Raw genomic sequence first — 14071 nt, 5'->3', positions numbered from 1 at the left:
GTTGCTATTTTAGTTAAGAGACTCAGCATTTCTATTCTGTCATAGTTAACCACCTGACGAAGGCCAGAGGAATAGTTGGCCGAAACGTTATGAAACAACAAAAACTATGAAAGATGAGGATAACAGTCCATAAATAAATAAATTATATTGTTTGTTCATGTGCAAAACTAGCATTAGTTCAACCGTTTCCTTAGCCGATTTCTCCATCAGAGGTTATTCTAATTGAACTTCCAAATCCGACCCTCAAGATCGCCATGGACATGGAATATGTGCCTACATTAGAGATAACTTCCCCTGTGGCAGGGAAATCTCTAAAGAAAACCTTAAACTCTCCTACATATGCTTCTGAGTGGCATTTGTGCACAGCATTTATATTTGCTCTCAACCATTCCCATAATGATGGAGTTGCTATATTTGAGAGTATTGCAGAGAAAATTGATCACATACTGTCCCTCAGCCAACTGTGGAGATTTCAATGTTCACAATGTTGAATAGTTAGTTCACTCAAACAAAACATATAAAGGGAAGTTTTGTCATGATTTCTCCCTTGTTATGACCTAACACAGATTGTTAATGAACCCACTAGGGTACCTGATTCTGATGGACAAGTCTTCTAAATGTTTTTCTAACAACGTGTCCTGAACATTCGGTCCCTACTAGGATGTTCTGATCACTCGGTTTTCTCAATAAAGATGAAAACAAAATGTAACAAAATCCCAAATATCCTTCTCCATCGAACTGTGTATAGATATTCAATGGCTGACAGAGATAATTTCTAAACATTCATATCGGAAATACTCCTACATTCCATGTAAAAAAGAATATAACAGGGTTCCCCAAACTTCAGGACACCATGGAGTCCCTGAGTAGGACAAAAAATTTCACAGAGCAAGATAATTTCTAAAATAAACTTCAGGACACCATGGAGTCTCTGAGTAGGACAAAAAAATTTCACGGCACAAGATAATTTCTAAAATAAATATGAAAAGCATTAATTTCAAATTTTAACGTTCATTAGTTGTTCCTGTTTGTGATTTTACTGTATTTTCGTGTTCACAAACTTTTTTTGTTTTTGATTAATCAAAAATTGTTGCATTTTTTGTTAATTTATTTTTTTCATTTACTTTTTCATGAAGCATTCAGAAACTCTACACCTGTAGTTATGTATCATATCTCTTTCCAGTAAAAAAGATCAATAATTATGTCTAATTTTTCCATATAAAGCACTTGGTCCTCTTTAAGAAATTACTTCTGGAGCCCCTCAGCCTCACTCTGGGAAACTCTGGGATATAGCACCGACTTAACTGATTGGTTATCCATTGATATAGACAGTTACATGCCTTCCAAGAAATTTAAAGAGAAATCGAACAGCCAGCCATAGTACACTACTGAATGTGCTGCCGCCACAGTATACTGCAACTACTACTTCAATTTCTTTCAAAGATGCTTTGAAACTAAAGTCACCTTTAGAACAGTCAGAAATGATTGCAAAAGAATTATAGAAAACGTGACAGTTATATGCTTGGTTCATCGAGTCCAAAGTAGAAGAACAGAGGTTTGGTTCCCATGAGTTTTGGTGAATAACAAACAAAGGCCAAGATCATAGTATAGTATCTGTTCTGATCCTGCACTTCACCTTTTCTGTCCTCGGTCAGTGGAGGAGAAATCCTTTTTAGATTGAGACTAATTTTGCCCTCATGGGGAGGCAAGTAAATAGAAACAAACAAGGTTCTGAAGAAATGCATGTCCTCTATTCTAACCATCATCAATGGGCCTGAAATGATTGGATTTTTTACAGACTGTTCTTTTATGGGTCTTTAACCGGTTAAAATAGTTTTAAGCAGTCAAAAATGGGTCAAAATTGAAAAGAATCGTTATGCATTTTGTACATTCATCTTTGTTTATTTTTCATTTTTAATCAGTTCATATGCGTGTCACATTGGTACAGACACAAACCAGCTTTGAATGCTACAGTTTTGCTTTCAGTTTCGATTCTAGCTGATGGCACCCAAATACTTTATTTTTTACTTTTGAATAACGACTCGATAATAATATATACTAAATCTGAACAAATTAAAATATCATATTTAAGCATATTTTATGGGCGCCATCCCCACTCACCCATTTTCCGCTAGTCTTTTTTAAATATGCTTTGTTTTAAAGTATAATTTATTTAGTCATTATACATCTTTGGGCTTTCTAATTTTAATCACTGATCTCATCAAAGAAACTAAATTAATAATGGCCCGTTCCCTTACGCCCAGTTCATAGTTTTTTTTTTTATTCTATTATTATACACAATATGAGGGAGTTCAGAAAATTTTGTTGAAGATATCCATTTTGTAGTTAGGTCATGCCATCGTTATCCATTTAAATGTCCTTTTATTTTCTGCTTTCAGACTTACACGAAAAATGACAAGCTTCTTTATGACGTGCATTTTTGGATTGGCAAGAACAGCACAGCCGTAAGAAAATTTAATTTTGCTCGAATAAATTTATAAAAATAACATGCATAAAAAAATATTCCCATTATTAAATTGTTAGTAACGTCTCTTACAGCCGACGTTTCGATCATAGAGAACTTCTTTAGTGTTCACAGTATTTTAAGCGAGCTTAGACGTTTAAGGAGCGTGGCACATGTACCTTAAACGTTTAACATCTTTAATCCTAAGACACATATAACAAAGGAGATAATGTAAGGTTATGGTTGGATGAAATTAACAAGAACATTTGATGTTTTCTTTCTCTCTCCTTTCAATCATAAAAGATGTCCCTATTGATCCTTACTTAAGGGTGGGGTGAGTGCAAATAAGCCCAAACAGATCATCTTTGCCCATGCCCTGGCCTCCAATGAATGCAGCTGAATAAAATATTTGAAAAAAAAAAAAAAAAAAAATCCTGTCCTAAATTAAAAAAAAAAAAAAAAAATAAGTCAGAATAATTTGAAAAAAAAAAAAAAGTTTCAAATGATTCTGATTTTTAATTTTGTGAAAATCTGGTGAAAATAATTATTCCAAAATATAATTTAATTTTTTGTAGAATATATATATAGTAGTATGCAAATATGTCTATGGCAAGTAAGCTACACACAAGTGCACATTTCATTCCTACAGGAATATATATATATATATATATATATATATATATATATATATATATATATATATATATATATATATATATAATGTTTATTATACAAACATTATTGGTTACATATGTGCATACATGTTTCAGTGGAATCTCAATTTAGAGAGATCCATCTCATCAGACCGAAAAGAAAAGCGACACTGAAGCCAACATCAAGGTTCATTCATTTTGTATATAAAAAAAAAAAAAGAAGATATCTGGGTGTGGCTTAAATCCTGGAGAGGGGAGAGTAGTTCGTGAGAACGGGTAGGTGGGGCTAAGGGATAAAGGTGTGGTGAAGGGAGGGAAAGGGAGAAAGGGGAATACAGTTCAACCTGGTCAAGTTATCTCAGTGGGAGGGGAGTATGGCTATACTCTAGTTTTAGGACTTAAGCATCTGTACCTTGATTTGAAGCGGTTCCGGGGTGCTCCCTTTTTTTTTTTTTTTTTTCATTGGGGGTCGTTTTTAACTGTAGACTTTCTGTCTATTTCATGTGTTAATACATTTACTTTGACGCATTATTTAACTCCTTATTTTACTGTTAAACTTAATTTATTCTTTTATAAGCATACGGCTATATGATCAAATCAACAACGTGTAACATACATACGATTATTTTTCATATGATTTAAATATAGATGGCATCATGGGAGTTGCATTCTTTATATTAACGTGTACATATAGTAATTAAACCTTAAAACACAGATGTAAACATTTAAGCGTATGCACGTATGTAGGTTTTCATATCTATATAAACTTTATTTCAATTGTTGGTATTCCTTCATTTGAGCCGAATTTGGGTCTAAAGAATCTTTAGATTCATGTACCAGTCGTTTTTATTTAATCATCTTCTATTTTATTCATCCCTACTTTAATACTCGAATATATATATACTAACAGGGAGACCCGACGTTGCCCGGGATTGAATGATGATCAACGAATATTTCACATTTCTATATTTTATATCATCGAAATCCGTGAAGTCGCCCGGGAGGAAGCTTCACATACCTTCATGCAGTAACTTAGTCCAAAATATATGTTATTCTACATTGCACTCTAGAGAACCTACGTTTCTTTGATAAAATTATTTTATATAAACTTCTTTCCGGTTTACAAAATAAAAAAACATTAAGAAATTTATGTGCGGGAATTTGAACCTACAGACCACATCATGCAAAAAAAAAAAAAAAAAAAAAAAAAAAGTAAATTAAAAAAATTTTTTTAAAATAAAATAAAAAAAAAGACGTAAATTTTCAAGTTAATGAAAAAACAATTAGGAAATTTACAAGCGGAGTTTGAACCCACGGACCACATCATGCAAAAAAAAAACAAAAAACAAAAAAAAAACATGATATTAACTTACCTACAGTAGAATTTTCATGGCCCATCGTTCTCTCATTGTTGCTAAACAACGACATGGAAAAAATGGCTTTACTGATGATAGATAAATTAAAATAACAGTTTTGATTATCGATTATCAGTAATTATCGGGGGGGGGGTATTCTCAGACAAAACTTTACTAAGATCATTCCTAGACTTATACACTAAAGTTTTGTAATTTTTAAAGAAAATCTGCTCAGCCGTTTCAGAGTCTATAAGGAACGAACTCACACACAGAGACAAAGTTGCATTTATATAATTGCAGAGCTATTTTATAAATTTATATATTTTCATATAGAGATAAAATTCTCTGACTGCATACATGCAAACAAACACATAATAGTATAGGTGCGTTCATATTGGTGGACCTCTCATTTCACATAAAACGTTGAATTAAAGTATTTAGTTATTGCTTGGAACCAATTATGTGCTTGGCTCCATTATATAACGCTGTTTTATGATAATAATTCTCGCAGGTAAATATCAACATTCTATTAATAAACATGTTAGCCATGTTAGATTATTTTAGTTAATCGTTTTGGTTGATATATACCTGCGAGAATTATTAGCATAAAACAGTGTTATATATAATGAAGTCAACATGTTTCGATTCACAAACATTCCAATCGCCCATGATTAGGTTACCCAGCTTTTTCTGAGAGACCAATAATATAACATATAAGTCCTCTTTTTTGGGTTGAGCACTTTCATCAAATTATATCACCTGCTACTTACTTACAATAATGCAAAGCTCTTTGTTTGTAAATAAACAAATGGAGCACTTTAAAAAGTACCGATCAGTGTTTATATAATGACGTTAGTAATATGATTTATGAGTGCCGGTCCCATGGCCTAGGGGCAGAACTGCTGATTATCAACAAGATGGTTGTAGGTTCGCATTAAAGAACTATAATATAGCAAAACAGTCTGTCTGTTGATGACTATATGTGTGTCATTTATTTGTTTATTTTGTTTATGATACTTTTGAATGAATTCTGAATGAATTTTGAAAGGCATTTTACCTAAATGCTAGTTGAGATCATCTAAGAAAAAGGTTAGGTACCACTTCTCTAGGTTCTTGTTTTGTACCGATTTTTCATCACTCATTCACTTGTACCAATTTTACCTGTGTCATTATTACTGTGTCATTATTTCTGTGCCATTAATGCTATTCATCATTTGCAAATTAGTTTAGAGTAAAATGATATCAAAAGAATTTCATTTAATCAGGACGAATATGGAACAGCGGCATACAAGACTGTGGAATTGGACACATTATTGGATGACATACCCGTGCAGCATCGTGAGTGCCAAGGACACGAATCCAAGTTGTTTCTTAGTTATTTTCAAAGATTAGAGTAAGTAAAAAAGTTAATTTTTTGAAAAGTTACATATTTTACATGCGTATATTTTTAATTTTTTTTTCTACTTAATTTTTTCCCCAAATTTTTGCTAATTTAAATTCTATATATTTCCATTTCATTCACAATTTATTTTTCTATGCTTAGTAATTTTTTTTATTCAGACTTACCCAATTTTTTTTTAATACCTTACGTTCTAGCAGATGAGTTTGCAAATAAAATTTCATGTAAATTGATCCCACTTGGCAGATTTTTGTAATAATTATCTCCCTTTTATTTACCTTTAGGATACCTGTCTCCATCTTTTACTAATATTCTCACCCTATCAATTTTTTTTTTCAAATTATATCACTCATTAAACAATATTTTGGCTCTCCAGAAGAAGGCCCAACTCAACTCAAAGTCTGCAAAAACAGTGTTACGGTAAAGTCGATCCCTCATATTAAACTTCATCCATAATATAATTTCTGTTTTTTTTTTTTTAAGAAATTATTTAAAATACTAATTATTACAAATAGAAAAGAAACATATTTTATTATCAAAACATCCTGGTGAATGAATATTTTTATAAAAAATAAATGATTTAAAATACAAATTTTTCTGAAAGTAAAAAAAGTCAAAGCAAGTATTTGAATATTTATTTTTGAAAAAAAAAATATTTAAAATGTAAATTCTTACAAATAAAAAAGAAAAACATTTTATTATATTCCTTTTAAAAAAAAAATCAAAACATCTTAGTGAATGATTATTTTTGTAAAAAAAAAAAATGATTAAAATACAAGTTTTTCAAAAAAAAAAATCAAAGCACCTATTTATTTTTGTGAAACAAATTATTTAGAATAAAAAGTTGTACAAGATTTTCCAGATTTTCTTTAACATCTACCTGATTAGTTATTTGTAACTCAAACAGGAAGTCTTTTATAGCCAGAACCAATTCTGACCTACAACTGTTTTCTGCAGACTTCTAGTTGGGTGTTATTCTGGAGTACCAAAATTTTGATAAATAAATAAAATTGATAAAGCACATATAAAAAGAAACAGAACCAAAAAAATATTGTTCACTCACCATTTCATTGTTGAATGGTGGTCATATAAAGAATGAATTTATGGTTAAACAAGCAAAAAAAAAAAAAAAAGAAAAAACTACCTTCTATCCAGCAGCCAATAAATATTAATAGCTCTAAGTATTCTTTTTAAATGCATAATTTAAATTGTATATATCTATTGTATATATCTATTGTATATATCTATTGTATATATCTATTGTATAAATCTATTGTATAAATCTATTGTATATATCTATTGTATAAATCTATTGTATAAATCTATTGTATATATCTATTGTATAAATCTATTGTATAAATCTATTGTATAAATCTATTGTATAAATCTATTGTATAAATCTATTGGAATTATAAAAACTGAGTTACTACTTAAATTACCTCCCTTTAAAAATAAAGAACATAACCTTTTTAAAGTTTGGCAAATCGATCCTTTTTTATGAAATCAACTTAATTAATTCATGTTAATATTGACAAAACTATTGCATATAAGGATTAAAATAGGGCAATAAAATTATAAATGAATAATACCAAACATTGTTTAAAAATAGTTACACAAATTAGACATACAAATAGATGTGTTTGGGTCTTTGCGCTCTACTATATTTATAGTATTTCAGAAGAATATGTTATATTATTGATTTAAACAATGGTGGACCATTTGGATGTTAAGATGAATGTGATGAATGATAGTCTTCGACAATCATTCATCTCTCCTATCTTGAAAAATAAACTAAGATTTCTTTTTTTTTTTATTTTACAACGGATTTCAAGGTTAAAATTATTTCAAATCACTAAAAATAATGAAATTAATTTCTAGATAAACATTTTTCTAAATTTTCAAAGTTGTCAATCATCCTGTCAATTTCTTTAACTACTTTGCTTCAAAGGATTAGAAAATTTGAAAAATCTAAAATTTTATATTATCTGTGTTTATGTTTGTATGTCATGCTAATTATCTGTGTTTATGTTTGTATGTCATGCTAAAAGTTAAAAAAAAAAATCTATAAAACAAACATCCACAAAATTGTTATTTTCTTGATTGGCTTTACCCCAAATGAATATCTCAAATTTAATAAAAAAAATATTAATTCTCTCATTCTAAACTGGCAAAGATTTTGTCAGGGAGGTCTGTTTTTTAGCTAAATTATGTACTAACTAAAGATAAATAATTCCAATTCTTTTAATTAAGGAGTTAATTCCCTTATGTCAATTCATACCTCTATGAATTTATATATAGAATTATATATGTATATGCCCAGAGAGAGAGGAACGATTTGGGTTGAGGAGAAGGACAGAAAAAACGTGGGACAAGTAAAGAGAGAACGATATAGAGAAAGATAATAAGATAGATGTTTTAATAATTTATTACACGACACTGGATAGTCCAATAAATGACAAATACCTTGCTTTTTGGAATTTTGTTTTTTTAAATGAAAATTGATGATTATGCAAATTAATGAAAATAGGACAATAAAATTACAAAAAAATGACTAACATTAAACATTAACGGGTGTTTGGAGATGTGTGTTGAGCAAAAAAAAAAAATGTGGTAGTAGGGAGGCAGGCTTGAACCCATGACGCGAAGGCGGAAAAGAAAGTGAAAGAAAATCTGACATATTACCTCTACTCCATGACACGATCGGAAGTTCGGAACATTAAAATTAGACAAAGTCAATCCAACCGATACGATGACTTGCAAAAATGGCTTGCAAAAAATCGACCCCTCCTTGTAGAAAACTGCCCAGTTGAAGATGAAGGAATTAATATTTTTGGCCAAGTTTTCGATATTTGTCGTCCGAGACGTCCAGCTTCAAAATGATACCAATCTCATGAAAATCCGTCGCCTGTGTCGAAAGTTTTAGGCATACATACACACATACATACATTTAAACAGGCAGGTGAGATTTACATTATATATTTATTTTTAACAAAAAGTCTCATTTTACATTATTTGCACTACTATTGTCATCTTGGTTGTTATATTTCATGTTTTGGCCGATGTAACCTCCGACCTTCATCAGGTGCGTCTTTTTAAACTTGGGGGAACCTTGTATTCGAACCTAGGAATATTAATCCATGGTGGTAGACTGTTACCATTCCATAAGTCATGGCCAGGTAGAAGTGCCATTTTTTCATGTTATTCATGCTTATAATCATCTATAGTAAGAATTAGATACAGCATAATCATGTTGTCATACTGGTTCTTGTTAGATCACTGAAGTTAAGCAACATTGAGTCTGGTCAATACTAAAATGGGTGACCATTCGGAAATACTATGCAGTGTATGTAGGAGGACATCACCACCTCCCTACTACAGCTTTAAAAACCTGATGTTGTCATCTTCCCTGACGGGGATATACATGCGACTGGGAACCGCGTGTGAATTTCATACTCCCATGAAACTTCTTCCTTTGGAGGAAGTCAGTTCAGCCCACCAAGAGTTAGTACTACTTCAGTATAGTACAATAGTAAGGATTGAACCTTCAAAGCATTTAACAATCTTTTCTAGGTGATGAGGAAAGTCAGATCAGATGATAATAATTAAGAGTAAGGTGAATTGATATTTCTACCCAAACATAGCAGATGGAATGTAAACGACCTTCTAAGTGTTTCATTCAGAATTCAGTCCAGACTCCCAAGTTCCAGATGAAGATTGCTTTAGTTTAAATAGATGCAGCTAAAGAAGATTGGATGTTATTTTAAATATATACTTCTCCTCTGAGGGGAGGTCGAAAGTCACGCAAATCACAATTCATTAAAGTACATGAACGTTTATAATTTCACTTGACGGCCATTTGTTCGGGCATGAATCACCCAGTATGAGGAAAACTCTGCCCGTTCATGTTCGAAAATAAGGATAAAAAATATACAATGGCTGAAGACAAGAAATGGTTTATTCATCTATGATCATCTGTTCTTGATCACTGACCAGTGGAGTTGGGGTTGAAATAGACAGAGAAAAGTCGATAATTACTGCTTAATCATAGCTTATCCAGACATCTCTAATATCACAAGATCACACGTGTGTGTGCTGCCAAATGAACTGGCACCACCTCTTTACTCTCTCAGAACCATGCAATGTCAGATTTGCTTCTAGCACACAGGAGGTCGAGCTGACATTTCAGTACATTAGCTGACCTCCCGACTGAACTCTATTTCCTGCTAATCTCAACCAACAAAATTATACTCATTCAACAGTTACAGTTGGTCGAACGTTGTTAATATATCCACCAAGATGAGAATAGTAGTCCAAATAAGACAGCGCAGATGTTTATTTTTACTAATAATTGCAGACACAAGTTTGCATGACATAAAATTAGAATCGCGTTTAAATTTCCTCTTTAAATTTGTGTTTAGGATTCTTAAAGGAGGCGTGGCTACTGGCTTTAAAGAAGTCGCTCCTGAGCAATACAAACCTCGTCTGTTATTGTTCCATGGAACTGGTAAAAAAATCACGGTTAAACAGGCAAGTGACTACATCTGCATATTTTACATTAAAAATGGCAGGTTGGGAAAAATTATATGTTTTTTAGTTATTTTGTGATTAATTCAATATTTGTAATTTTACTCTGACATACATACAGGATATTTTTTTTTTTTTAAATCTTCAGATTACCAGATATGGTATGGATTTAGGTTTAGGAATTGTCTAAAATAACTGTCAATGAAAAAAGGCAATTTAATGCATAACATAACATATAAAGTATAGGAATAACTTTCCAATATGAAAAACCTAATGGACATGCAAATACTCATTAAAATGAGTATTTGTACTAATGAATAATTATGTACACTAATGAATAGTCATGGTATTTACACTAATGAATAATTATGTACACTAATGAATAGTCATAGTATTTACACTAATGAATAATTATGTACACTAATGAATAGTCATGGTATTTACACTAATGAATAATTATGTACACTAATGAATAGTCATAGTATGTACACTAATGAATAATTATGTACACTAATGAATAGTCATAGTATTTACACTAATGAATAATTATGTACACTAATGAATAGTCATAGTATTTACACTAATGAATAATTATGTACACTAATGAATAGTCATAGTATTTACACTAATGAATAATTATGCACAATAATAAATAGTCATAGTATGTACACTTATGAATAGTCATAGTATTTACACTAATGAATAATTATGCACAATAATAGTCATAGTATGTACACTAATGAATAATTATGTACACTAATAAATAGTCATAGTATTTAAACTAATGAATAATTATACACACTAATGAATAGTCATAGTATGTACACTAATGAATAATTATGTACAATAATAGTCATAGTATGTACACTACTGAATAATTATGTACACTAATGGATAGTCATAGTATGTACACTAATGAATGAGTATGCTTTTTTATATTAATGCGAGTAATGTCATTTTCAGATCCCAATCTCGAAAGATTTGAATACTACAGATGTGTTTCTCCTGGATATGGGAATTCAAATCATACAATGGAATGGCAAAGAGAGCAACATGTTCGAAAGAAACAAAGTAAGACAGAATGTTCTTTTTTAGAAACTAATTTCCTTTTATTTTATTAATTTATTTGGCCATTGGTGTCACTTAAATACATCCCATTTTTGTATGTAACATTTCATTTTATGCCGAAACAAAAATGACATTGCCTATTTGTTCGCTTCTTACTGTTTGAAAAAAATCAATCTAATATTTGAAACAGTAAAGTCTTTAAATCACAGAATTTAAAAATCTCAAATATAAAAAACGTATCGAGGCGTACCTCAAAGATCCATTCTTGGTCCACATCGTGGCCTTTGTAAATAGGAGGCCTAGTCACTGGAAAACGTCATGCCCGAAGTCGACACAAACAAGTTTAACGGTCATATTGATAATAAATGAGATTTTTTTTACAAAAGCATTACAAAAAGTTTTTAAATTCTATTGAAAAAGAGAAAAATACGGAACACGATTTATATTGAAACTGAATCTATTCAATATTACTTTAAAAAAAATAAATAAATAAAAATTAATTCAAAATGAAAATTTTTTGTGTTTTTTCCTGCGAAACAACATTCTGTAAACAAACATGTTGATGTCTTATGTATTTTCATGATTAAAATTCGTTTATTATTTACTTTAAACAAATTGCATTTTTTAAAAAAAAGGAACACGATTCGATTTATATTGAAACTTAACTTTATTCAATATTGATTTTAAAAAAAATTATCTTTGTAAAATTATGTATGTTTGGAGATAGAGACAATCAAATACTGAAAAAATTGAATTATGAATTTAGGTAATAAATAAACAATAATTAAACAAAAATCGAACGATGTATAATTTTTAAAATAAAAACGATACTAATTCACACTCCTCTGGAGGTTGCAGGTTTGATCATCAGTGCAGACGACACTCAAAATACAATTAAGAATTACTTACGACTGCTATCCAGTCATGGCTAATGAAACAAAAGCACGCTACTTCCATGGATAAAATAAAGGATTCTGTTCAAAATTCCGTGCAGATTTTTTTAGTTTGACAGAAAAATTCCCAAATTCGACAAGATATAACTGAAGAAGGTCGTAGCTTACATTGACCGAAACGTTGTGAAAAAAATCACCCCAGATGAGAACAGTAGTCTGAAAAGTTCAAGTAATATGGACAAAAATGACAATGCATTTTTACTTGTTTCTAATATTTGAAAGTGTAAAGTTTTCACATTAAAGAGGGTTTCATAAAAAAGTCTCCAAATACAAAAAATGTATGGAGGTGTACCTCACAGATCGATTCAGGCCCAACATTTTTACCCTCTGTGCATCAAAAACTAAGCAGAACTTCCATGAGCAAAGTAAGTTTCTCTAGAACTACTCGACTGTGGAACACAGTACCACAGGACTGCTTCCCAGATGATTACAACATGATCGCTTTTAAGTCCAATGTTAACGAATTCTTGTTGAGCAGTCCTCCAGAAGAAAAAGAAATATAATCTGGTATACGGCCCCATACAATCAAATGTTAAAAACAAAACTTGGCAAGAAATTTCTAGATCTTATCGAAAAGCACTTTCTCGCAACCAACATCTTACACAAAATTTTCGATAAAAATACCCTAAAGTTATCCTACCACTGCTGCTAAAATTTAGAGATGATAATTAAAGCACATAATAACAAAATATTAAATAAAAACAATGTAAACAACAACAAAATAAACAATAAAAAATGTAGACACCATGACAAAAATAAAACTAACACAAAAGACACATATATAACTAGCAGAAATAATAATAATAATAATAATAATTATAATATATATATATATATATATATATATATATATATATATATATATATATATACTAGCGGGGGTACCCGGCGTTGCCCGAGTGTTTGTTTCCGGGACGGGGGGGGGGGTTTAAAAAATGTTATGGTAGGTAAGTAGGAAGGATACAAACCCGGAGTCATGAGTAAAAGTGGGAAAATAAAGTGTGAAAAACAAAAAACAAAAAAACATCTGCAACGTTAACAGTTTGGCCACCAAGAAAAGTCCATTCCAGTTGTTTAGGAAAAAAAAAAAAAAAAACGACTACGGTAGGTCGGCGCGAACGTGAAAATATAATGTGAATTGTCCAGCACGCTAACCACTACGCCACAGAGCACTGCAGCTTAGTTTAGTGATTTTAAATAACTTCACATGAAAGAACTACGAAGCCAAACCGGTGTTCTCTTCTCAACTGTTCCTTGTGAACGATCCCCAAACGGTGTTAAGTGGTGGCAGGGGGAGGAGGAATTTATAAGAGAGAAAATATTTTACCACTTCCATTGATCTTAACCGATTTTGGCCGTGACTTCTCAGCAGAAAAAGTATAGAAATCTAAGATTATCGAGGAATTTGAGAAATAATAAGCCTATAACACACCTCAGATATTGTTCTGCCGTTTGTGCATATTATATTTGCATGAATTATCTTGATTTTTAATCCTATTAAGGTCAAAATCAAGCGGGAAAGAATGAGTTCATTTTATTTATATAGAGAAGAGAAGATATATATATATATATATATATATATGAGAAAAAAGTGTTAAAATTAACACAAATGACTGCTTAATTATACTTTTTTAATTTTTTGATTTCTATAATGA

The 14071-nt window shown here is 30.8% G+C and overlaps 1 protein-coding gene across 2 annotated transcripts in view; it reads left to right on the top strand.

Annotated features, from left to right (window-relative positions):
• The window catches only part of LOC145239778 (gelsolin-like protein 2), a 96062-nt gene that overhangs the window by 64705 nt on the left and 17286 nt on the right, over window positions 1-14071 (top strand). For both annotated transcript variants that reach the window (XM_080103252.1, XM_080103251.1), the window contains exons 5-8: window positions 2400-2465; window positions 5738-5865; window positions 10290-10398; window positions 11359-11466. In XM_080103252.1, coding sequence (XP_079959378.1) covers window positions 2400-2465; window positions 5738-5865; window positions 10290-10398; window positions 11359-11466 — 411 coding nt within the window. The remainder of the gene's footprint in view (window positions 1-2399; window positions 2466-5737; window positions 5866-10289; window positions 10399-11358; window positions 11467-14071) is intronic.

Source organism: Euprymna scolopes, chromosome 19 (genome assembly GCF_053919585.1).
Source record: "Euprymna scolopes isolate OS-2025 chromosome 19, ASM5391958v1, whole genome shotgun sequence".
Lineage (NCBI taxonomy): Eukaryota > Metazoa > Mollusca > Cephalopoda > Sepiida > Sepiolidae > Euprymna > Euprymna scolopes.
The sequence above is the reverse complement of the archived record's forward strand: the minus strand, read 5'-3'. Positions and strand labels throughout refer to the sequence as shown.